The sequence below is a fragment of the Alexandromys fortis genome, unplaced genomic scaffold (genome assembly GCF_014885135.2).
Source record: "Alexandromys fortis isolate MF-2015 unplaced genomic scaffold, M_Fortis_MF-2015_v1.1 scaffold_38, whole genome shotgun sequence".
NCBI lineage: Eukaryota > Metazoa > Chordata > Mammalia > Rodentia > Cricetidae > Alexandromys > Alexandromys fortis.
This window is the reverse complement of record NW_026067916.1, coordinates 4011067-4035851: the sequence shown is the minus strand read 5'-3', so window position 1 is coordinate 4035851 and position 24785 is coordinate 4011067. Positions and strand designations below refer to the sequence as shown.

The 24785-nt window shown below is 39.0% G+C and overlaps 1 protein-coding gene across 3 annotated transcripts in view; it reads left to right on the top strand.

Moving 5' to 3' along the window:
- Positions 1 to 24785, top strand: part of Dmtf1 (cyclin D binding myb like transcription factor 1) — a 48141-nt gene that overhangs the window by 15668 nt on the left and 7688 nt on the right. For 2 of the 3 annotated variants that reach the window (XM_050139722.1, XM_050139723.1), the window contains exons 5-13: positions 3548 to 3642; positions 12381 to 12495; positions 13287 to 13363; positions 17428 to 17585; positions 18740 to 18772; positions 19547 to 19656; positions 21261 to 21489; positions 22782 to 22933; positions 24210 to 24419. In XM_050139722.1, coding sequence (XP_049995679.1) covers positions 3548 to 3642; positions 12381 to 12495; positions 13287 to 13363; positions 17428 to 17585; positions 18740 to 18772; positions 19547 to 19656; positions 21261 to 21489; positions 22782 to 22933; positions 24210 to 24419 — 1179 coding nt within the window. The remainder of the gene's footprint in view (positions 1 to 3547; positions 3643 to 12380; positions 12496 to 13286; positions 13364 to 17427; positions 17586 to 18739; positions 18773 to 19546; positions 19657 to 21260; positions 21490 to 22781; positions 22934 to 24209; positions 24420 to 24785) is intronic. The other variant, XM_050139724.1, reaches the window with a different exon arrangement.

The following is a 24785-nucleotide window of genomic DNA, read 5'->3' as shown; positions in this document are numbered from 1 at the left end:
AGCAATAGTTGAATATTTTTCAAGTCTTCAATTAGTATATACATCCAGGTCCAAGAACCTCAGAGATCTCTAGTAGATTCATTCAAGAAAAATCTTTTTTGAGGTATGTTATGTCAGGCTAACAAAGGCCCAAGACGAGAGCGCCAGCGTATATGGGATCTTCTCTAAACTAGCTGCAGACTTCTCAGCAGAACTCTTAAAGGCCAGAAAAAGAATAGACATTTAAATTGTACAAATAAATAAATATGTGTGATCAGTAACAACATGAATACGTTGTTCAGCAAAGTCCTAGCATTCAGAAATGAAAAGTGCCTTCCCAAACAAGATAAACGAGACAGTCCATTTCTGTCGGCCACTGCAGCTTTGTAGTGCTGAGAGACTCCTTCACCACAATCAGAAGGCCATCTATCTTTAAAAAAATCTTTAAAAAAAAAAAAAAGATCCTGAAAAGCCAATATAAAAGCTCATTTGGGGAAAGCATATATATGGCTTGAATTGATAAATCACTAGAGTAATCATAAAAAGACACTCAAAAATCAGACCAAAATGAAAAATTATAATTGATACAAGAGAAATATGAAGAATTAGAGATACCAATATTTTTAAAGGACTCTAGTTAATAAATGGGAAAACCTCCAAGTGAATAAGTTTTATGAACACATATATCAATACCAAAGTTGAAGCATTGAAGACAGAACATTTGAACAGACCAATAATGGGTAATGAGATAGATCATCTCAGGCCAAATAGAATGGCTGTACTTAAAATGTTTATAAAAGTGCAGAAAAAGAAGGCCGCTTGCACACTGTTGGTGGAAGTATAAGTACAGCCATTCTAGCAAACAGCAGGAGGATGGCTCCTGGGGTAGAGTTGATAGGTAATCTATCAGGAAATGCCTGCATTTCGCATAGCACTGTCCACAGTCGCCAGGATGTGGCTTTAGCCTGGGTCCACCCACAGAGGAAGGAGGTGTGGCTCATGGACAGTGTGGAATATTAATCTGGACGTAAAAGAATAAAGTGCTGCGGCTAAAGCAACAGCATGTCTTAGGTGAAGTAAGCCAGGCCCAGGAAACTGAAGAGATTGAGTTTTTGGAGGGAGGGAGTAAAGCGGTGGTGGATGGAGTGGGGAGGGGGCAGACTGCAGTGTTTTGTGATGAGGAAGACTGCTGTTCCCTGTGCAGGGGAGTGGATAACTTAGAGATAAAGGCTAGGGTAGAAACCTGAAATGCTACATCTCACTAAACAAATACTTATGTGTTAGACTTCGTGCAGGTTGATAGGTTGATTAGCATTAAGATCTATATCTAACTAGAGAGGCAAGTTTTACGTCCTTCTAAAGCAGAAGCTAAAATCACCTCAGTTTAGTCACTAGCTCACTGCTTCTGTGCAGCCTGCCGGTGCATGTATGCCAGGCTATGTATGTCCTTTCTTACTCATGGTCACGATGATTACTGTGTGTTCGGTGATTCTTTTGAGACCCCGGTCCCTCGCTCTTTGTTCACCATTGTCACCACTCTTGAGTCACTTGCTGCTGTGCATTTGTGATCTTTCAGACCTATGTCCTACTATTGCTCCCCGACTCCAGCTCAGTCCCTCTGTAGTGGTGCTCTGTGATCCTGTTCAGCTCTGGGCCCACGGTCATGCCACTTTCTCATTGTTCTTTCTGCACCGTGTCCTTCCTTTCTCCTCGCCCAGTGGTGGTGTTGTGACTGCTTATTATATTCAGTCTTGCAGTTTACCTTCAGATGCCTTTCCCTTCTTTTCTTTTGTTGTTCTTTGCTTAAGCTATAACCCCATCTAAATTTGGTTTAGCCTATTGATGATTAACACAGCTAATCAAATGGTCTTAGAGAAAGGCAGAATGAACAAGCTGGCTTGGCTTTGTAGCCCTCACAAATGGGATATGTGATTTATCAGGACAAGTCACAACAACTCTTGTTCACTCTGAGATCAGTGTTTCATGTCCCAAAATCTGATACTTCACCTTTCTTACTCAGAGGCATCCTTGCTTTCTCTTTCAGAGGAAATTGAACTAGTGAGAAATTAACTGTACATCCCATTGCCACACCTGTCTTTACCTGTGTCCGTGTATCCTGGTCTTCACCGGCCAGCTGCGGCTTTTCCAATGTACCAGCTCCACATCTTTGCGTACTCAGATGTAGTTCTTATGTCTGATTTCTGAATCACTAGTGGCTCATCCTCTGCCTGGATGACTCCCCTCAGTATAAACACATTTGTTTGTAAACGGAATCCCTGAAGCCCAATAGCCTGTCCTTGCCGCCATGTCTTTTTTTTCCTTAACACATCCCAGGGTTTCATCTTTTACCAAAACTTTTTCCTGGGTCTCCAGAGATCTTGTGATTTTTGTCTTATCTGTCAAAAGCTTTTCTCGTTACTGGCTTCTAGAAACACCTCTCTCTGGTTTTCTTTCTACATGTCCATGTTTTAGTTTGACTTGTGCGCATCCACCAAACTCTTAAATACAGAACACTCCAGCACTCAGACCTGGCGCTTAGATTGCCTCTTCTGTTCTTACTCCTTACCTAGGCAATCTTATTTGGTGGTTTTCTCTCTGGTAATGACAGCCCCACTTATTTTAACCAGACTTATCTTAGACATGCCTGTTACAGTAGAGTCACCTTCAGGGTTTTCCTGAATTCTTGATATTTGGTAAATATCTCAGTTATTTATTTAAAACTGACTTCCTGAATATTCACGAATGCTTAGTAGTAGTCTGTTCTTCTTGTTGCTTGTATTTAAAGAAGGGGGACAAGCACCTGTCATCCTTGACTTTTCGGTTTCCCACACGTCTAGTGTGTCTTCAAATCTCATTGGTTCTATCATCACTATTCAGAATTTGATCTACTTATGGTTCCACCTAGTCCAAACCCCTGTTCTCTCTTACATTAGAGCATTAGCCTCTTTCAGATGTCTCTAGCCCTTCTGCCCTTCAGGTGTTCTCCTCCCAACAAGAGCAGTGCTGTTGAAATCAAAGTGTCTGTCATTTCTCTGCTCAGAATCATCCTGTGCTTTCTAGTCTCCGAGGTGAAGTTGTCATCTCTGCAGTTGCCTACAAGGTCTCACGGTCTCCTTCTGTTCTTACCGCATCTGCTGTCGCAGTAGACTTGGTTGTGTTGTGCCATTCTCCGCATGCCCTATCGCAGAGCCTTCGGCTTTTCGTTCCTTCAGACGCCCCCTGCAAGACACCGCCAGGACCAGCCTTCTTCCTTTGTCCCAGGTCTCCTCCCCCAGCTCTCACCTAAAATTCAGACATACTGCTTCGCTTCACCCCATTCCTTTTCCTGCTTTATTTTGTCCCTGGCTTATAAGACTCACCCACTATCGTATCTTGTTTATTATTAGAATATAGGCCCCATGGAAGGACCTTCCTACCTGCCATCCGTGTCTATTAAGCAAATTAATGTGCACTGTATTGTTAAGAAGCGTGTTAGGAAATTAGATGATCACAATCACCCCGTGGATTTCGTTAGGATAATTAGTTTCTACGATTATTATTGCGGAGATGAATCATTATTTTCTTGAAGTTTCAGAAAATGAGCAGAGCTTTGAGGTGACCATGACGGCAACCACAGAGGTGGCAGATGATGAACTTTCTGAGGGAACTGTGACACAAATTCAGGTATAGTACATCCTTAAACTGGCCTCGGTGAGGGACATGGTTATTACGCGCAGCTTATGTAAGAAATGAAAAGCGTATACTTCTACAGCATTGCAGCAATGAAATTAGTGTAAGTCATTCGGGTTTCCAGTCCCCACATGCTGTAAGCAGAATTAGATATTTGTTCGCCGTAGAGTGGTGCATGGCTGTTAAAATGGGAAATGGTGGGTCTGCATTCGTCTGTGTCCAGAGACCTTACTTGAGCTGTTAACAGCAGTGATTGTGGTCCTACTGTTTGGTGCTTGTAGAACTAGGTAAGTTTTCACATGTGTTGTGAGGATGACTGGTGGCCAGGCCTTAGCGTTCTTAATGTGCTGTCTTATTGTGGGCCAAATCTCAAATGTGTGTGTATTCTAAATTTATGTCTGCCCGATTGTGCCTTTTGCTTCATGTCATCATTTCATAAACTACTTGGTATTTTTTTTTTAATTAGAAGCATCAGAACATTTTTATGAAGCACATCTCAGTGGCCTTTCACTTAAGAAATACAAGCGTTCCAGGTTGATATGTAGCATCAAGAGCTGAGAACACCTCAGACATGTGTCCTATTTCAGTGGGTAGGACTTTTTTCAGTTCTCCTAAAGCAGTAGAAAAATCCTTTCTTCTGAACAGGGATTGTCAAATCATTCCCCTGGTTTTCATTTTATTTTTGTTTTTTTAAGACAGTGTTTCTCTGTGTAATAGCTTTGGCTGTCCTGGAACTCACTCTGTAGACCAGGCCAGCTTCAAACACACAGAGATCCACATGCCTCTGTCTCCTGAGTGCTGGGATTAAAGGTGTGTGCCACCTCCAGTCTTCAATGTATATTTCTGACTAACACTGCATATATATGAGAGAAAGGGCAATTTTCTTCTCTCTGAGATTGTATGATCTCTCTTTAACATGTGTTCTATCCATTTTCCTGCATATTTTGTTACTTCATTTTCTTTAGAGCTGAACAATATCTATTTTATAATTTTCATTATCTAGGACTATTTTAGTTGATGTCAAAAGGGCATTTGACAAAGTCCAGTGTGCCTCCATGGTAAAAGTCCTAGAGACTTTAGAAATAAATGGAACATAGATAGATAGATAGATAGATAGATAGATAGATAGATAGATAGATAGATAGATAGATAGATAGATAGAGGCTGTATACAACAGTCCTATAGCTAACTTTATATTAAGTGGAGACAAACTGAGATCATTTCCTCTGAAGTCAGGAATGAAAGAAGGACGTACATTTCCCTCTATTTTTCCTTAGAATGCTTGAAGCATTAACTATAGCAGTTAGACAAGAGAAAAACATAAAAGGACAAAAATAGGAAGAGAAGAAATCAAACTCTCCATTTATAGACCTTATGAGTAGACTGTGTCTCCAGTGCTAAAGTAGTAGAAGACTTCTACAACAAAAGACATTAAGATGTGAGAAAAGGAAATCACAAAAGAAGCTAGACAATGGAAAGATAGTTCAATATCATGAAAGTGACTTTATAACCACAGTCAATTCATAGAATTATGCAATACCTATCTGACCTCCGATGTCATATTTCACAGGATCATAAAAAGCAATACAAGAATTCCTATGGAACCTCAGTCCTAAGGAGTAAGAACAATGCTGGAGTCATTACAATACCAGACCTCAAATTAATCTGTACAACTATAACGATAAAGACGGCCTGCTGCTGACAGAAAAACAGACAGATAGGGGACCTAGTTAAGTAACAAAGCTGTGCCCACTTAATGTTTCACAAAGATGCCAAAAGTATACTTTAGAAAAGAAGGTAGCTTACTCATCAATGTTGCTGGTAAAAGAGTGAAATTCAATTCTATTCTTTCACCTTCTACAAAACTCTATTTAAAAAGACCTGATAAATCTAGAAGAAAACATAGGAGATGCCTTTCAAGATAGTATGGTAGGAAAGAGGTTTTGACTAGAACATCATTGCACAGGAACTAGCCCCAAGCATCAGCAGCTGAGACTGGGTTCTGCCCAACAGTTAGTTTTTAGAGTGGGGTTTACTGTCTTATGAAATTGATGAACTCAAGTGATCAGCTGTAAGAGTTTTGTTTTGTGTTCTTGTCTCAGATGGGGTCTCATCCCGTAGCTTAGGCTGACTTCAGACTAGTAGGAGGAGCTCTCTTCCCTCAGGCTCTCACATGCTGGGATTACAGGCGTGGACAGTGTTAAAACTGGGCATTACCTGCATCTTGATAGGTATTTCATTAATATATAATATGTATGTCAGATCCTACAGAATTGTAATTGCCTTAGATGACATCTAGTTTGTCTCAGTTCATAACCATTTCGTTTAGTCGTGTTAAAAAGTCTTAAATGTATAACACAAGATGAAACGATTAAGACTTGTTATACTTGTTCCAGTGGTTTCTCATGTGTGTCCGTGTATGTGTATGCATGTGTGCACATGTACATGCTACAACATATGTGTGAAAGTCAGAAGAAGTGGATTCTCTCCTTCCACAGTATGCATTCTGGGCATTGAATTCAGGTCGCCAAGATTGATGGCAGTCAGTCATTACCTTCGGAGCCTTCTCACTAGCTATCTGATGATTTCTAGCTAGACTAAAATCTTGTCCACAAATAGGCCCTTAAAAAGGTATAGCCATGGAGACATGGCTGTTCTCATTGTGTTCTGCTCTTTCACTTGACAGCTTATCTATTTCAAAGAAAAATGGGATTCATTGTGACAGTTATCTAAATTATTCTATTATTAATAAAAATCCAGGAGTCAGATAGTAGAGTATGAATCTCTTAAACCCAAAAGCAACAGAGAAAAGCCCAGTTCACCTTCCTCTATGCTTTTCCAAGATCCAGGAAGGTCTGCAAAACTCCTAAGCCCCTCCTCTTTCCTCCCTGTGTCCCCTTTCCACCTGAGTCAGCCAAAAAAACTCTGGCTTATTCTGGTCACCTGAGCATGAACTCTGTCCTCTGAATTAGGATTCAATTTATTGACAGTTTCAGGGGACAGAGGGGAAAGTTCTCTTGGGAAATTTCCCCCTTTTTGTCTAAATAATAAGATAAGGTTTTAACTCTTAACATAATAAAATTAGATGCAATAAGGTATTGTCTAAATAAAAAGAAAAGGTATTAACTTAAAAAAAAGTAAAACCATATACAGTAAGAACAATATTCAAGCAAGAATTAAATTCACAATGTCTAGTCCATTTGTATTTGGCAAACTCAGAGAAAATACGTTATCTATCCTCTCTTGGTGTGTCCAAAGTTTTGTACCTAACTTACTTTCTATAGTAACTAATGAAAACTTACTGTAATCATGTAGTCTTCAACCTCATCCATCAGAAACCCGAAATGTATACAATATTACCTGAGTAAACAGGAACTGCAGAGCAAACAGCTTCCAAAACTGTAGAAATAATGGAGATAACTGGTTGCCTGGACAGTCACCCCAAGATTATCTGACAGACTTTTGTGAAGCAGGAAATTTTGAAGAATTGTCTCGTCTTGTCCTGGCAAAGCTCAGCAGTCACCTGTGTTCTTCTTGTCCAGTATGGATAGCATGCTTGTCAGCAATTGAGGCAAGGGCAGTTTCTTTCAAAAGTGACTTCCTTTGCCAGCAATGAAAACAAACTCCAGTGGAGGTTCTTTGATGCCCAGTCCTTTTTTGAAGTAAATAGGTGCTGCCAGGAGCAGATGTGTCTCACTATCAAGAATAGGCCTTATGTTATGAAAATATCTTAAATGGATATTCTGTAGATCTCTGAAATATTTGAAGACCATCTGTCTATCTAGAATATATGTTTGATCTTGAAAACATTTCTAGCATGGTTATCAATTTGATTCCTTGATGACTAACTACTAATCTATATTTCTTAATAATCCTGTATAGTTTTTAATAATAACTTTCAATGGCTAGAAATTTATATTAGATTGCTAAGTGAGCTGCATAGGTACAATAACTTAAACAAGAGTAGAAACATGTATACAGTATAAGATCAATAACCTTAAATTTGTATCAACATACAAAAAATATACCAATATAAATGTTTGAGACTAATATTTGCTTTTTTGTTTTGTTTTTTTTCGAGACAGGGTTTCTCTGTGGCTTTGGAGTCTGTCCTGGAACTAGCTCTGTAGACCAGGCTGGTCTCGAACTCCCAGAGATCCGTCTGCCTCTGCCTCCCGAGTGCTGGGATTAAAGGTGTGCGCCACCATCGCCCGGCTGCTTTTTTAATTTAAAGAAAATTCAATAATATACCCTTTTATCTTATCAAATCTATGTTCCCTTTTTTCTTTTCAGAACGAGATCCTTAAATCTGATCTCCTTTGTTTAGTTTTTCCTTGTTTATGACCAATGGCAACTTATAATCAATTCCCCTGTAATGACAAACATCCCAAACTCATCAACTGACCAAAAGCTACTTACCCTACCTATTGGGAATGTGGGTATTGTGTTCCTAAAATTACTTCCTGGTGTCTGGGGAAACTAAGATAATGGTCAAGTCCTGAGAGAACTAGCTGTTGTTCATCTTGCTATTGTCCATAATGCAGGGCCCATCTGAAGACTTGACTGAGTAGTCTATTAGGCTGGCCTGGCAGTCACCTTGAAATTTCCTGAGCAGTTTGCAGTCCAAAGCTGATCTTTGAATGTTTGTCAGCTTAGTGGCTTTACCACAATCCAGGTATAATCGTCATTGTGGGGCCCCATCATTCTTTTGGATTCAATAGTCGCTGTTAGAAATGGTCACAGTTCACTGCGGGAAACTCAACATTTTAAATGTCATATGCAGCAGATCTCGGAGAGGTTAAAGGACCCCAGTTTATTAAATACGTCTGGGATACACAAGCTTAGTTCCTAATTACTTGCTTTAGACTTAGGTCTAAAATCATTTTCAGGAAGCTAGAAGCCTAGATCTAAAATTAGTTATGCTATATAACCATTACTATCGCAACAAAAAGTTTATTTTATATATACTACATATATAGTATATTTATAATAAACTTTGAGATGTTTATGCCTTAAGAAAAGTTTTGAAGAATCAAAATAAATCCAAGAGATTATGAGATTAGTGACAATAGAATAGTTACTTAATTTTTTTTTCTTCTGTTCCATACCAGGTGGCTCTTCTGACATGAGACAGAGACTTTAGATTTTTCTTTAGCAAGCATGCTTGGGTTTATAGAAAGAGAGCAATACTCCACCTCCAAAGCCAGCTTAGTTTTTGATTGAGTTGAGACTACAAATAGATCATTTGGTTTACATGTCTATAGGTTACAGCAAAAACAAGGATTTGGGAAGATGTCTGAAATTTTAGCCTGTTGGAAATGGTTCTTTTTTTTCTAATCTGATCAGATGAAAGGCATTTGTTAGTCTTATAAGGTAGTTTTTTGATTGAATGACCAAGTCTTTTGATGAACTGTCACCTCTCCTCATCATGAGGTCTCTCCTGTATGAATCTAATCTCTTATCAATCTTGATAGTATCCATAGCATTTCTGATTCTGTGGAAACACAAGCAAAATCTTTCCCCAACAAGTACCATGTAATCTATCTCTGGGAATCTTTATTACTGCTTTCTGTTTATTAAGCATATCCTTTAAAGTACAATTTGATCTTTCTACAACTGCTTATCCCATAGGAGTGTGTGGTAGACTTGTAATATGTGTTACATTGCAATATGCGAAAACTTTCATTTTACTAGAGACATGTGCTACAGCATCGCCAGTCTTAATTTGTACAGATGTACCCATAATGGCCATGACTTCTAATAAACGTGTAATTATAGAATCAGTGGTTGCTCATTGAGATCCTAAATATGTAGCTATGGTGCAGTGCACATATTTTAGTTTTCAAAACTGTAAAATAAAACATTTATTTTTGCCAAATATCAATTTTTTAAAAAAGATTTTTATTTATTTATGCAGTATCCTGCCTGTAGGCCAGAAGAGGGCACCAGATCTCATTATAGGCTGTTGTGAGCCACCATGTGGTTGCTGGGAATTGAACTCAGGACCTCTGGAAGAGCAGTCAGTGCTCTTAACCACTGAGCCATCTCTCCATCCTGAAATATAAATTCTTGAAGTATTTTTTAGTTACTTCCTATAGGTAATAGAGTTTCATTATACACAGAGCAAGTAGGGCACTTCGTTATAATTCCCTTGGCTTGTTGCTGTTAACATGGTGTTCCTTCAGAAATTCTGAGCCGTCTGGTACATTTCCTACCAATAGCTGGTCCATTCCGTCATTACCTGTGCTCGAGAGCCTGGTAGACCCCTATGGGGTCTGATAATGTGTTGTGTACAAGGAAAGATTTCTATTTCTGATTACTTTGTTACAGTTAATTCTGAAGCATCTGGAATAAGTTCAACAGTTTTAATATTTAAAATTTGAGCATATTGAGAGTCAGTAACTATTTTAAGAGGTTCTGGAAAAATCTAATGATACCATCAGAGTCCCATGTAATTCTGACTTTTAAACTGAATCATAAGGGCTTTGAGCTATTTTACTTGACTTTTTTGACTTAGAGCCTGTTTTTCCCTATTTATTTGCATCGGTATAGAGTGTAGGGGCTCCAGAAGTTGGTATTTCTTTTATTATATGAGGGAGAATCCTAATTAGTTCTTTCTGTAAAATGAAATCTCTTGCTTTTGTGATATTTGTTGCTAATCTCTCCCTGAAAAAAATACTGCAAGAAAATGTTCATTTTCTGCCCATGAGGCAATTTCAGCATTAGTAAAAGGCACCATAGTTTATGAAATCTCAATTTTCCTTTAGAATCAATTTAGAAACCTTTTCTACATAGCTCTTTAATTTTTTGCTCTGTGTGGTAAAACTGTCCATTCTAAAATATTGTCTTCTTTCTGCATAAGAATTCCTGTGGAAGAGTGTGTTGATAGATGGTAAAAAGAACCAGAATACAATACAGCTCTGGGTCCAGACGATCCACATGCACATCCTGTAATTTTATTTCTAACAAACCCGGTTCTCTCTCGGCCTCAGCTGATAATTTTCTTGGACTATTTAAGTTGTTTTCACCTTGTCGGGTTTTAAAAAATTACTTGAGTTGTCAATCCAGTTGGGCTGTAGCCAGTTAATATCTCCTAACAATTTTTGAAAATCATTAAGAGATTGTCATCAATCTCTCCTGATTTATACTTTCTCTGGTTGAATTTTTTTAAGGCCTATATTTTATCCTAAATGACTAATAGGGTCTTCTCTTCCTATTTTTTCAGGAATTTGTGACTGTTCTTTATAGTACCTTTTTTTTCCATTTTGGTTTTCCTTGACAGGATTTCTTTTATTATGTGCACACTGTTCTCCCTGTGTGTCTGCCTGGAGGCCAGCAGAGGGCGCCAGATCTCAGTAGGAAGGGCTGTGAGGCACCATGCTGGTGCTGGGACTTGAACTCAGGACCTCTGGAAGAGCAGCCCATGCTCTTAACCTCTGCGCCACCTCTCCAGCCCTACAATACATTCTAATATTTCTCTCAGAAGCATTATTTTGTGGTTTGTTTTCGAGATTGGAGGAACATCGCTGCAACATGCATCCCCATAAATTCATTGCTGTGTTAGCCATATGTCCTGTCTGTCCTTCTGACTGTATATACTTGATCCATGTTGCACATGTTTTACCTGAGATAAAGTTCCAATCCCAAGAAGCTGGACATTTACATCCTAAAAGGCTAGTGTGGATGCCAAGATTTTGGTGAAATTACTATGTCTGCACCTGTGTCTACCAAACCCTCAATTTCAATGCCATTTTTATGTATGCTTTTTGTTTTGGTCTCTGGTCATTTATAGCAGTTTATCAAAATACTTGTTTTGTGATCTCTCCTGCACTTCTTGTTGTATCTGTAGAAGTTATTCTGTCTTTGGTCACATCCAGAGCAGTGTGGTTTTTAACAACAGGTAGTAAATCTTTTAAAACATGCCCAGGGTCAAGACTGTTCTGTGTAGCTTTGTTCCTCCCTACTTAGTGTGAGTGCAGAAGGATCTCTGTAGGTGACCGCTAACACTGTCTTAGTTCTTTGAGAGGAGCATGCACCATTCAAGGCTGCAAATCGTCTTCACAGGGCTAAGGCAACATTACCAGTTAAGTGAAGCAGTGATTTTGCGGTGATATAATTTACTCTGATAATCTTTTATGAAGAAACTATATTGAGAGGAAATCACCCCTGAGGACATTAGCCAGTCTTAACAACCAAGGAATGGAGACTGCTATCCAACCAAGAAAGCTCACAGCAACTGGATAGAAAAGTTCATTTTGTATACAAAATGCCCAAATGATTTTTGTTGTTGTTGTTGTTAGGTTGATTGTTTTTCCTTTTCTTTTGAGGTAGGGTCTTATTATGTAACTCCAGCTGTCTTGGAACTCACTTTTAGACCAAACTGGCCTTGAACTCCCAGAGATCTGCCTGACCGCCTCTGCCTCCCAAGTGCTGGGGTTAAAGGCGTGCCCAGCTTGGAATATCTCGTTATTATTTTCTGAGACAGAAGGTGTATGACCCAGGCTGGGAAACCAACATCCTGCTTCAGCCTCCCGATGCCAGGATTCTAGATATATGCCTCAACACCCAGCTTCCCCAAATGATTGTATTCACCTAATGTATAAAAAGCTGCAGCCAGTGTACACATGAAATTGAATTATATTAGAATTTTATAATTCCTAGCCTCAACAAATGTAAATCCACTTGGGCACTAATCAAGCTTCTAACCCCCCCTCCCCCTTTTCTTTTTAAAGATTTTACAGAATGATCAACTAGATGAAATATCTCCATTGGGCACTGAGGAAGTTTCAGCAGTTAGCCAAGCATGGTTTACAACTAAAGAAGATAAGGATTCTCTCACTAACAAAGGTAAGATAAGTTGAATATTGGATCCTAATATCAGACGTCCTTGGTGGAACAAGTAATGTGATTGAACTTTCTGTTAGATTTAAATTTCACCATGGATGATACCATAATACCACTTATTTTACAGTAACTGTTACCCTTGTATTTCTGATACAGATTCAGTTTTACGTGTTATTTTTGAACAGATACGCTGCGGTGGCATTTAAGAGGTGTAAGAGGAGAGAGTGAGCTTTTCTTGTGTTTTTGAGAGTCTCTTAGAAGCTTAGACATGAGAACGTTTACATTGCTATGCTGAGCACCAGCGCATCTGGGGAAGCTGTTATCAAAACAAAGGACTGTGGGATGCACTGTGCTACTCCAGTGCAAAGACACAGAGATGAGCGAATAACCTCAGCCACAGTACAGTAAATACTCCTGACAGTTTGCCTGGGAGCTGGCTTTTTATGTTTAGCTCTAGAATCTTCAGTACTTTTTTTTTTTTTTTGGCCTATAACATTAATTTTTTATGAAAGAAACTTTTCCAAAATCTTTTGAGTACGATTTGACTCTCCTCTTATCTACGCAATATTACACTTCCACAAGAGAAGTAGTACTTTAGAAATCGGTTTATTCAGTAAGGTTACAATAGTTACTGCACTCGAGGACATTTCAGATGAATAGAGTACTCGCTTAACCCAGTTCTGTTCTCAGTGGCAATTTTATCAAAAGAGAAATATGTTATATTTTATTCCTCTCAAAGGGTAATATTTTGTGTAATAGTTGTTTTATTTGTATTACACTAATTTCTTTTAAAGGACATAAATGGAAGCAGGGAATGTGGTCCAAGGAAGAAATCGATATTTTGATGAACAACATCGAGCGCTATCTGAAGGTACCCCATGATACAGTTTTCACAGTTCAGTAATTGGTTCACAGGTGATTGCAAGGATAGCCAGGTAGTAGTTTGTGTAATTACTATGAATGTCTCACTAATTTTCATAACAGAAGATTGATGCCTTAATAATTTCAAAATCCGTGACTATATTTTTCTATTTTTAAAACAGATTTTGAATTTTTATCACAAAGTAACCTTAGTTGCTGAAATTAGGACAAAAATGTTCATTGCTTCTCGACTTGTAAGCAAGGCCTCCCTTGTCTTTTCAGGCAGGCTGTGAGTTTAGCTTGTCCGTGCCTGGGGGTTTGCTTCTTTTCCCAGCTTAACTCATGCTAGTGCTATTGCTTTTTAAACAGACAAACAAAAACAACTTTAAGTTCGTTAGCATAGGCTTGTGATCCTTGTCATCCTCACTAAATGTTTGAGGAGTTAACAGAAACAGGAATCCTCTCAGTCCGTACTATTGTACTATCTCTCTGAGCAAAAAAGGAAACAAGAAATGACACGCAAGGTTTCTACCCTGCAAATGATGTGCAAGGGACGGACCTTAAGAGTTCAGGGAAGAGTTGTTTCCCAGGATTGGAACAATTAAGCAAAAATAAGAACTTGATTTGCTTTTTGAGGCAGGGTCTTTCTTACTCTGTTGCCTGGGTTGACTTGCAATCCTGGCCAGCTTTGGGCTTGTGGCAGTCCTTCTCATAGCCTTGTGGTGCTATGACTACAGACAGTTCCTGTCTGTACCAAGGTATGTGCTGAGTCTTGAAAGGCTATGAGCTAAGAGTGGCCAAGTGTAGCTTACATTGTGCATGAATGCTAAGTGGCAAGCCCAGGACATTACTGTAGCCCTATAGCTGGAAACAAGAAAAGTAGCCTTGCCGCAGCTGACACAAAGAACAAGTCAGATAAGTAGAACTATATTGTACAGGAAGTGGGAAGTAATAAAACCTTAAAGAAAATCTGATAGCTTAGTTAGATGGTAGATTGGTAGTGGAGACCTATACACTTCTTACAGAATCCTCATCAGAGCCTTGCTGCATGCCTTTGAGGCGGTATAATTCAGATATTTTAAGTGTCGATTGTTAGCGTGGCTTGGGCTAGGGGAGTATGCATTCTTTATTTAGCTATTAGCATCATTTGACATATATAATAAATACATTGTCGCCTACCACATTTGTTCGTAAGCTGAATTTTCTTGCTAAGGTAAGCTTTGTAAACTGTAAGCTTAAAAAAAACTTCCACAGGGTGGTGGTGGCACACTCCCTTAATCCCAGCACTCGGGAGGCAGAGGCAGGCAGATCTCTGTGTGTTCAAGTCCAGCTTGGTCTACAAGAGCTAGTTCCAGGACAGACTCCAAAGCTACAGCAAAACCCTGTCTCAAAAAAACAAAACAAAAACCCCTTCCATTCTTTATTATAAATTCTCTACAAATGATGGACGAAAGTTCTTTTACCAAGGCTGTTTTGAAGAAACAAGTCAATAAGTGTTGAAAAATGCAGTTGTCCCCTGGTTCCATACACTGAGGAACTGAGGATGCTACAGACAGTGACTCAGTGCTTACCTGGTGGGGACGGCATGGATGGCCAGATTTGGAGAATTAGAAAAATGCTGTCTGACCTAGCAGCTCTGAGTAGATGGTCTGCAAGGCACAGCAGACTAGGGGGAGGCAGATAGACAAGTGCTGGGAGTCCTGGCGAAGGGAGATGGGATCACTGACGCGCTCGTGTGCAGACTGATGTGGGGTTGACACGAGTGGGCAGTGTGGGGGGTCCGGAGTCTTGGGAAGGAGGAAAGATAACATTGTTTTTAGTTCATCTTATCAGATGCTTAGGAGCCACATTTTAACAGGGCATTCTCATTGGGTAAGTGTCAGATAGCCCAAATACTGGGCAAAATGATAATGAAACTGCTACAGCAGAAACGAGGACAGCATGCTTGGTCCGTGCTGTCCCGCAGTGCCAAGCACAGAGTGCTTGCCTTTACCTGCGCTTAATTGCGATTCTGAAACTATGAATGAGAAGAGTCTAAACTTTTGGAAACGATGTACCACTGCAGTTTTACTTGATTTTGACATTTATATAAGAAGCTGGTATTTCATAAATTGTTTCTCTTGCTCAGTATTGTGATTTTTTTTTTTGCTATTGACTTGTTTCATTGTATTTTACTATACAAATATATTTCAGGTTGCTCATTACACAGGAATTATTATTTTCATTCTTTTTAGGTTGATTTTTGAAGTAAAACAATTTTAGATGGTTATTGGCCGTTGTATTCCTTTTTAAATTCCTCTTTGTATTTTCTCCCCATTTTGCTATGGGTTTTGTTTTGTCTCCTGCTAGATGTTCATGATGTTTGGTGTATCTCAAGGGTTTATAGGTAATTCATCACAGAAACCTTTTCATAATTTAGGGTCTTTCTTTTCTTTCCTTTTGAATAACATATAATGGACAAACATTCTTAATTTCAGTATTTTAAACTTGATTTTTCATGCTTGTGTAAAATAGCATCTCATAGGTATGAATCTATTCTTATTTATTGTCCTGATTATATTTTATAATTTTATACTTAATATCTCCCTCCCCAACTAATATGAAATAGGTCTTCAGTTCTTTTTATATATGGATGGCAGTTTCCCCAGCATTTTGTATAGGGTGAAAGTCCTTCTCCCAAGTTCTTTCTAGTTTTATCTTGTTATTACCTTAACCTGTACCAGGTTAACACAAGCTTGAACAGTCTAATACCTGACAGGGCAAGCCCCTTTGTGGATTTCTTGGCTATTTTTAGCCCTCTTTTCTTAAAAACTTAGTTTTTAGAGAATGAAATCCTAAGAGAATTTTTATTGGAATTATACCGACTCTCTTTGTAAAAGAATTATATTTTTTAAAATTCTATATTGTCCATAGAAGACATAAGCTTTGTATAGAAATGCAAATGTCTATTTATTGATTTGGTATTCAGCAACTTGATACAGTGCTTGTTTGTTTGTTTTTCTCTAAACCTTTGTGGCTAACTATATATATGATATTCCCTATAAATAATTCTCTTAAGTATATATTTCCGAAATGTTCTTTTATCAGGTCTGCAGCTTACCCTGATTCAGTATGAGTTTTATCATTTAGAGTATTTTTACCTATTTTGAAATTTTACATGTTTTCTGTAAATGTGCTGATATCAGTCATCAGTAATGATTGTTTCTGAAAACATACACCAGCTTCTGCTCATCAGCTCTCAGTTCTACCCTAAACTAGTGGGACTCCAGGGCTGTCACGATGAGTTGGCTTTAAGCCTTGTTGCCCCAGATGATTTTCTGAAATGTTCCTCATTGGGTTTTGTTACTGAGGGTATGTTAGCCTAATAAAATCAGAAATTATCTCCAGTTACTTTCTCCTAAATGTTTGGTAGTGTTTATTCATAATACCACCTAGGTCTGGAACTTTTATTATGGTGAGATTATGGTACCAGTTTTTTGGTTTTTTTTAAGTTTTCTGTTTATGTGTCTTTGATTTTCTACCTTTTCCAGAATCCGTTTTGGTAAGTTGACTGTTTTTAGGAGTGTGGTCACTTTATGTAAATTCAGAATTATAAAATTGTTCATATTGATCATATGTTCAGTCTCTGTAGTGTCTCTACTTAGGCCACATTTCTTTCATCTCTAGTATGTGTGCCTTTTATTTTTGCCAGAAATGTATCATTTCAAAATTTATTTTTAATTCATCCTTTCAAAGAACCATTTGAAACTTACCTTCATTTTGTTTTGATTTCCTTGTACTTGTTTTGAGTTTATTTTTAATTTTTTTATAAATTTAAAATGAAATTTAAACAGAAGTTTAAAATTTAAACTGAAATTGAGTTGTTTTAATTGGATAGTTTATTTCTGGTGTCCTTCAGTAACGCTTGAATAACTACTGCAGTACCTTAAGGTTTATTTAGAGTGTAGACTGACTAGCAGTGGTCTTTCTCTGAGGGTCACTGTGGACTGGTAGTGTTAAAGCTGCTGTCAAGCAGAGTGTATCCACATGCATTATCTCAGCAATCCCTAAACCAAAGAACTGTAACCCATTCAGGCACACGGAATAAAAGATGCTACAGAAATCATCTTTGAGATGTCAAAAGACGAAAGGAAAGACTTCTACAGGACGATAGCATGGGGGCTGAACCGGCCTTTGTTCGCAGTCTACAGAAGAGTGCTGCGCATGTATGACGACAGGAACCACGTGGGGAAGTACGAACGCTCATAGCTGGGGAAGGAGATGGGGAACCCCCGCTTTTTGATTTATTTCTTGAAGTGGATTCTTATTGGTAATTTTATCCTACAAGTGTTAGTATGTGGAGAAACCTCAGAATAGGACTTCCTTAGAAATTAGAAAGCTGAACTACTTTACGTAGATTAACTTGATTGAATTTACTCTGTCAGGGTTTACCTTGTAGAAATTAAGAATTGGGGTGGTTAAAAATGTAGGGAGTGTTAAAAAAAAAAAAACTCTAGATTCATGGATAGTATTTGTTTCCTATTTGATTTAGGAATATAGTATGCCAGGTTAATGACTTCATTTATTTTTAAATAAAACCAGAGTAGAAAATAGCTTAGCCATGATGAGTAGATTTCTGCTAACAGTAGCATTTATGGAAAGGTATCAAAATAGTTGAGTGATTTTGTGATATTGCTGATGCTTTGTCGCTGGGATTTCAGGTGGCATCAGTGTGACCTGAAAGACACTGGTGAGTTCCCAATGCTGGTTTCCTCTAGCCTGTTAGCAGGCTACCCGAGAAAATACACCCGAAACCTGAAGGGAATCAACTGAAGGCGTTAGGAAGTTGGACAGAAAGAACTTGTTGGCTCAAGAGTGAATGGCTTGGCTAACTTTCAGAAACTTTCCATGCAGTACAACTGGTTAAAAAGTGAACAGCCTTATAGAATTTTCAGATAAATGTATTTTTTAAACATAAAACAGAACATTGCATTGGCTGTGGCAATAAAGAAAAAGATTGTTAGAGTTTCTATGCCTAGCTAGAGAAAATAAGATTTTTTTTTCTCTTTACTATGCACTGTGTTATCCATAAGTCTATTTGGAACAGTTGTAATTTCAGAATTCCTAGACCTAACTGAAATAAATGAGGCAGGTAGATACTTTAAATGTTGGATTTCCATGAGAAAATGATAGCTTATATGTGTACTATAGCTAAAAGTAATTACTATTTTTTTTCTAAGAATTAGAAGCATTTATTTTAACTTTTAACTCACTTTAAAACACTTGACAAATATTACCCATATGCTATTTTGTTTCGTGTTCAGATCACTAAATAAAACTGGTTTTTGGTAATGTTTTTAGCAGTGTATATTTCATTGATTTCTTTTCCACTGTTCTGAATTTCTAGATACACTCCTGAAGAAATTGAGAAGCTCAAGGAGTAAGTTTTTATTGATTATAATTATTTGGCTTTTTGTCTTATTTTTAACTTTTAAATCTGAAATTTTGAACTTTTTTGTCGGACTGGCATAATTTTATTTGGCAGTTAAAAGATGAATTTCTGTTAGAAGTTATAGATTAGCTATTCCCATAATAGACAGATTAGTTTCCTGTTGTCAGTCACTAGGTGCTTGCTGAGATCACCAATAGGGATTCCAAAAGGAATTAAATGAATGTTTTCGGTGGCCTGGACACTTAATTTAGGGAATTTATTACCAGGATCTGGTGAGTGTTGACTCCGTCTGGTAAGGGCTGTGACTCTCCAGATGCATGAATGTTGCTTCATTGACTGAAGGCTGTTAGTACAGTCTGAAGACTGAAAGTAGATCCTTGTTATAAAGTTGTGTTGGGATTTTAAGGAGAGCTTGTTAGGAATGTGCTCCAAAGGAAAAACTCTGGGACTTGCCTGGGAAGTGTTAATAATCGGAGGGAAATTTGGTCTTTTTTAAAACCCATATCCAAGTTACCTATTTCTTCTCTGACCCAGGAAAAGGGCAATTGCTGCCTGTTTTTTTTTTTTTTTTTTCACCCACAGACAACTGTGGACCCCAATAAAAGGCCATTCTTTCAAACTTTGGCTCTCAAAAGTATTGCTGCCCACAACTTCCAAACCACCAAACTTCCAAAAGGGAAGAAGGAGAATGAAGAATAAATGATGAGATTAAAAGGGAGGAAATAGTTGAACCAATTGCTGATTGGCAGACTCTTGTTCTAGGCTCCGGATAAAGCACGGCAATGACTGGGCAACCATAGGGGCGGCCCTAGGAAGAAGTGCCTCTTCTGTCAAAGACCGCTGCCGGCTGATGAAGGACACCTGCAACACAGGTACTGCGTGCTGCGTTGCGTTGCGTTGCGTTGCGCTGCGTTGCGCTGCGCTGCGCGGACCGTCTGGCCCTGCAGGGGCTGTGTGCCGGTCACCTTTATTTGAACAGTCATTTCCTGATCTTTCTATCTCTCTATCTAGTTAGATAGATGAAGCCAACTGGGATTTGTGCTTTTAAATCCAGTGTCACTGAACATTGTTAACAAGGACATAGCGACACTAGGTTTTCAGACCATTTAAGTTTAGTATGCTGCAGTTTTGTATCAGTTCAGAACGGCTCCACTGGGGAAAGCTTTGTAGTTTAAGACATACAGAAGTCATTTTGATGTAAGCCCATCTAACTGAACTTAAAACATCAGCCTGTGTTTGTGACAGCTCAGAAAGAACCTGCGTGTGTTTCAGAGGTTAAGAATATTTCTGTGGATCTCCAACTTGAATTTTATTTTTCATAAATTTATGATTATTAGTATTTTGGTGTCTTGGCCAGGCTACATATAGTTCTTAATATATACAAATGTATTGATGATAAGTATCAAGCTAGTTTGTGATAAACAGTGGTTTGTAGAAACTCTGCCAATATTTCCACGAGCTTTAATTCCTCTGTAAAACAGGTTAGAGCAGACACTCTAAATCTCCTTTGGTCTTAATGTTCCTAAACAATAATACATGTTCAGGTCTTTAATTAAAAAAAAAAAAGTTCTCAAGTTTAACTTAAGATTCTAAACCATCTTTTTCTTTACCCCTTACTTTAAAATTAAAGTGAAATCAAGACCATGTCCTCTACTCCCTGATGTCATTGCTACCAGTAAGACAGCAAGACCATGAATTTCACCAACTGGCATTCATTCTTGGGTGTGGCTAGCGTACGGAATGAAGCAGAAGCTTTATTTGAAGCTCCAGAGGTTCTGTTTGCTTCTGTGGGTACAGAACTCACTTGTTAGCACAGTTTGGGGGAACAGTACCCTTCCGTGAGAGCAGCGTGAGAGGTGGGCCTGCCAGCTTCCCTCTGGCCTTACAACATGGCTTCTTTTTAAAGTTCCTTTCTGTTTTTCTGCTCAAGCTTCATTACATAAAAAGGCAAGAGAAACATTAGTTGTTAATCAGCTCAGAGATTTGGAAAAGATGGAATGAAAATGCCTATGAAGTCAGTGTCATCGTCACAGTGGCTTGGGGGTGGGCTGTACAAATGGCGGTATGAACCGCACTTTCTCTGGAGTAGATGAGCGCACAGATGTCACTGCGTGTATTCGGTATCTTTCCCTCTTAATAAGACAGCCTCTGAAGTTTATTCCAGTGCTGCTGGCAAGTGGTGAGAATTATTATCCTATCAGTGGGGCCATCAGTAAAGTTCTTCCCACTTTATTATTTCGATATAAAGGACTTGATGTAACTTGAGGATATAATTCTTTGTTGTTGTTTTAGGTAATAAAATGAAAGCCAGTAGAATATAATTCTAGTGAGTATATGTGGTTTCTAACTGAGTTCTGTTACAAAGTAAACCGATCAGCTGAGCTCCTTCATCCTTTGAATTTGAACTTGGACATAGAGGGCTAGATTCAGTAATGGCTGAAAGATAACGCTGTAATCTGGGTGATTTCCTTTTCAGGGAAATGGACAGAAGAAGAAGAAAAGAGACTTGCGGAGGTGGTTCATGAGTTAACAAGCACGGAGCCAGGTGACACCGTCACACAGGGCGTGTCTTGGGCAGCTGTAGCTGAAAGAGTGGGTACCCGCTCAGAAAAGCAGTGCCGTTCTAAGTGGCTCAACTACCTGAATTGGAAACAGAGTGGGGGTACTGAATGGACCAAGGAAGATGAAATAAATCTCATCCTAAGGTTTGGGTTCCAAATCTTTTAACAACAAAAGCCTGCTTCATTTCTGTAGATGTCTTGATGGACTTCGCTCTTGATTTCCTTGAATGCCTAGTGAAAAACAGCCTTGCCATGGAAAGCTACGTGCAAAACCCTGAGTACCTTATTGAGCTTTTTTTGTTCCTGATGGTTGATTTAGTGCCCAGGCAGAGTGCCAGACTCAAGGTGCAGAGACAAAGGCAGTGGCAGTGAGGTTCTCATTGTCCCACCAGCGTGCCTCAGCAGCGGCCTGTGGGAAAGCCAGAGCAAGGGTCTCTTCAGTCCCTGGGTACTGTGCGAGAGGTGGCCATGGAGACTTAGTCTAACAGTCACACACCATCGGCTTCCATCAAAGGAAACACTTCTGCAGCTTTAAGACACTGGGGAGAGGGTGGGACAAGTTGGTTTTCACTTTGTTTCAGCCATGGAAACTAATGAACAAACAGAACGTTAAAGTTAGGAGTTACACTAGTCCATGCTAAACATCAAAATCATCAGTCAAGGCAAGGAAATACAGACTATTAAAACCTCACATTTATTGTTTTTCTTTTGTTCTATAAGGTTTTGGGGGGTTTTTTTGTTTGTTTGTTTTTTTGTTTTGTTTTTTTTTTTTTTTTTTTTTTTTTTTTTTTTTTGATTTTCGAGACAGGGTTTCTCTGTAGCTTTTGGATCCTGTTCTGGAACTAGCTCTTGTAGACCAGGCTGGCCTCGAACTCACAGAGATCCGCCTGCCTCTGCCTCCCAAGTGCTGGGATTAAAGATGTACGCCGCCACCACACGGCTATAAGTTTTTCTCAACTTAAGTTATTTTTATATATGGTGAATTTCTAAACAAGTTGATTTCTTTGTAAATGGAAAGCCCAGCCAAGAAATAACTTACTCTAAAAACAAACTATAGCCAGGACTTGGGAGTCTGAGAGTTGGATCTCTGACTTCAGGACAGCTTGATACATAGAGCGAGTTCCAGGACAGCCAGGGTTACAGAGAGACCCTATGTTGAAACAAAAATAGGAAACCAAACTGTAAAACATGGCAGCACTGTACAACTCAGCCTGTTCTCCATCCAGTTGTGATTTCTGGTCTGCTCACTTCCCTTCTCAGCGCTGCTTCCGCTTCTCGCCAGCGTCTCATTCCTTAGCTCTTACACACTTAGACTGCTTGAGTCCTTTCTCTGCCACGGCCCCTCATTGCCGCTCCCTACCATTCCCTTTACCTGTACTAAGAGGAGGATTTGTAAATAAATTTAAGGTCTAACCGATTTATTTTGTAATCTGTAGGATAGCAGAGCTTGACGTAGCCGATGAAAATGACATCAACTGGGATCTGCTAGCTGAGGGATGGAGCAGTGTCCGCTCACCGCAGTGGCTTCGCAGTAAATGGTGGACCATCAAAAGGCAAATTGCAAACCATAAAGATGTTTCATTTCCTGGTAATGTACTACTTGCTTATAGTTGCTCCTAGAAAGTTAGTGGTTAGAGTCTTTGCCTCATGTACAGGCTAGTAGGCTATTATGGCAGATTTCATTTCAGCTGCCCTGTTTCCTTTTGTAGAGAGTCCATGTGATTTGTAAGTCCAGAACCCGTAGGGGAGGGCACACTTACACATGTTCATCTTCCACATCAACTGCGAAAAGGAAATAAATTGTACATGGTTTCCTTTAGTAGAAACTGTCCTCAAAAACAAGTTGATTAATTTTAAATACCTTGGCTATATTTATTATTTAGAGAAAAATCTGGTACCCTACATTTTTCTTTTCTTTGTCCTTTTTTTAAGAAACTAGGCTCTCAGGGTTTCCAGGGATCTTAAATGGGATTTGCTTAGAGGTTTGTCATTCACTGCCTTTTTGCATTTAGGTGCTAATCTGAGTTACAGAGTCTCCTTTAGGTTACCAAACTCATTTCTCTTATGGCACTCTAACTCCAGTTTTCAAAGCAGAATTCAGTGGTGAGGGACTTGACTTGAATTCCCGTTACAGAGGGTTGGTTTTGGTTATCGTGAGAGCAGAGGCTGGGCATCGTGGTTCACACCTGTAATCCCAGCGCTTAGAAAGCAAAGGCAGGCAGATCACTACAGACCGAGACACTGTCGCCTCACACCCGCCAAAGAGAGCAAGTTCTAGAGTAAGCAAGCCCACGAGAGGACCTTGAGTACCTGTGATTGGTAGAAGACTGCGTTGTTGTGTAAAAATAGAAGCAGTGTGCTAGCCTCGTTAGGAAGTAGTTCTCCTGCACCGTTCTGCCTGAAGCCCCGGAACACAGATGTTTATTCCCATGCCCCTAACAGTGTCTACCCACTCTTGCATTTTGTTCCAATTCTGATGACAAGAACAGTATACTTTAGTGATTTTAAAGTCTGGGCAGGCATGGTGGCATATGTCTCTAAGTCCAGGCTGCTTGAGGGGCAGAATTACAGGATCACAGGACTAAATTTGGAGACCAACTTGGGCAACATAGCAAGACCACTCCCATCTCCAAAAAAAAAAAAAAAAATTAATCCCTTTTTAATTTCTTACGGATATTTCCAAAGATTTAGACAGGTTTTAGTTGGAATCTTTTTTTATGATTTTGACAGTTCTCATGTGCAGTGTACAACTCTTTACTCCAAATACTTTCCCTCCTTGCCCTCCTCCCACCCTACTTCCCTTGATGCTTAGCTGGTGGTCTGTCGGAGAGTCATGTTCTTTTTGTCTACCCATCTCCCTTCAGTCTTAATAAAAGGTCTTAAACAGTTACATGAGAACCAAAAAAACAACCCAGTGCTTTTGGAGACTAAATCAGGAGCTGGAGTTCCAAACAGTAATTGCAATTCCAGTGTACAGCATGTTCAGATCAGAGTCGCCCGCTTGGAAGATAATACAGCCATCTCTCCAAGCCCCATGGCAGCGTTGCAGATTCCAGTCCAGATCACCCACGTCTGTAAGTGTTGGCACCTCAAGACTCCTTGCCATTGGGCGTTACCATCTAGTTAACGGCTCCAGTGCCTTAGTCTTCTAGAGTGTTGGTGAAAATTGATGAATTGTGAGATCTAAGGAATTTTATGTTTGACTCAGTTAACATTTGCACAAGAATGAATGTGTAACAGGAGGAACTTCAAGCACCTAACAGTTTCAAGTATTTCTAAGTCATCTTTCTAGATTTTATAATTAATGATAGGGATTTTTATAGACATTAATCAAATAGGCATCTAAATCAATGATTAGGAGAGAAATTGTTTTCAGTGTGACGTGTCATTTGTAATTTATCCAGAATGAAAACAACACAGGCTTGGATCTCTGAGGTAGT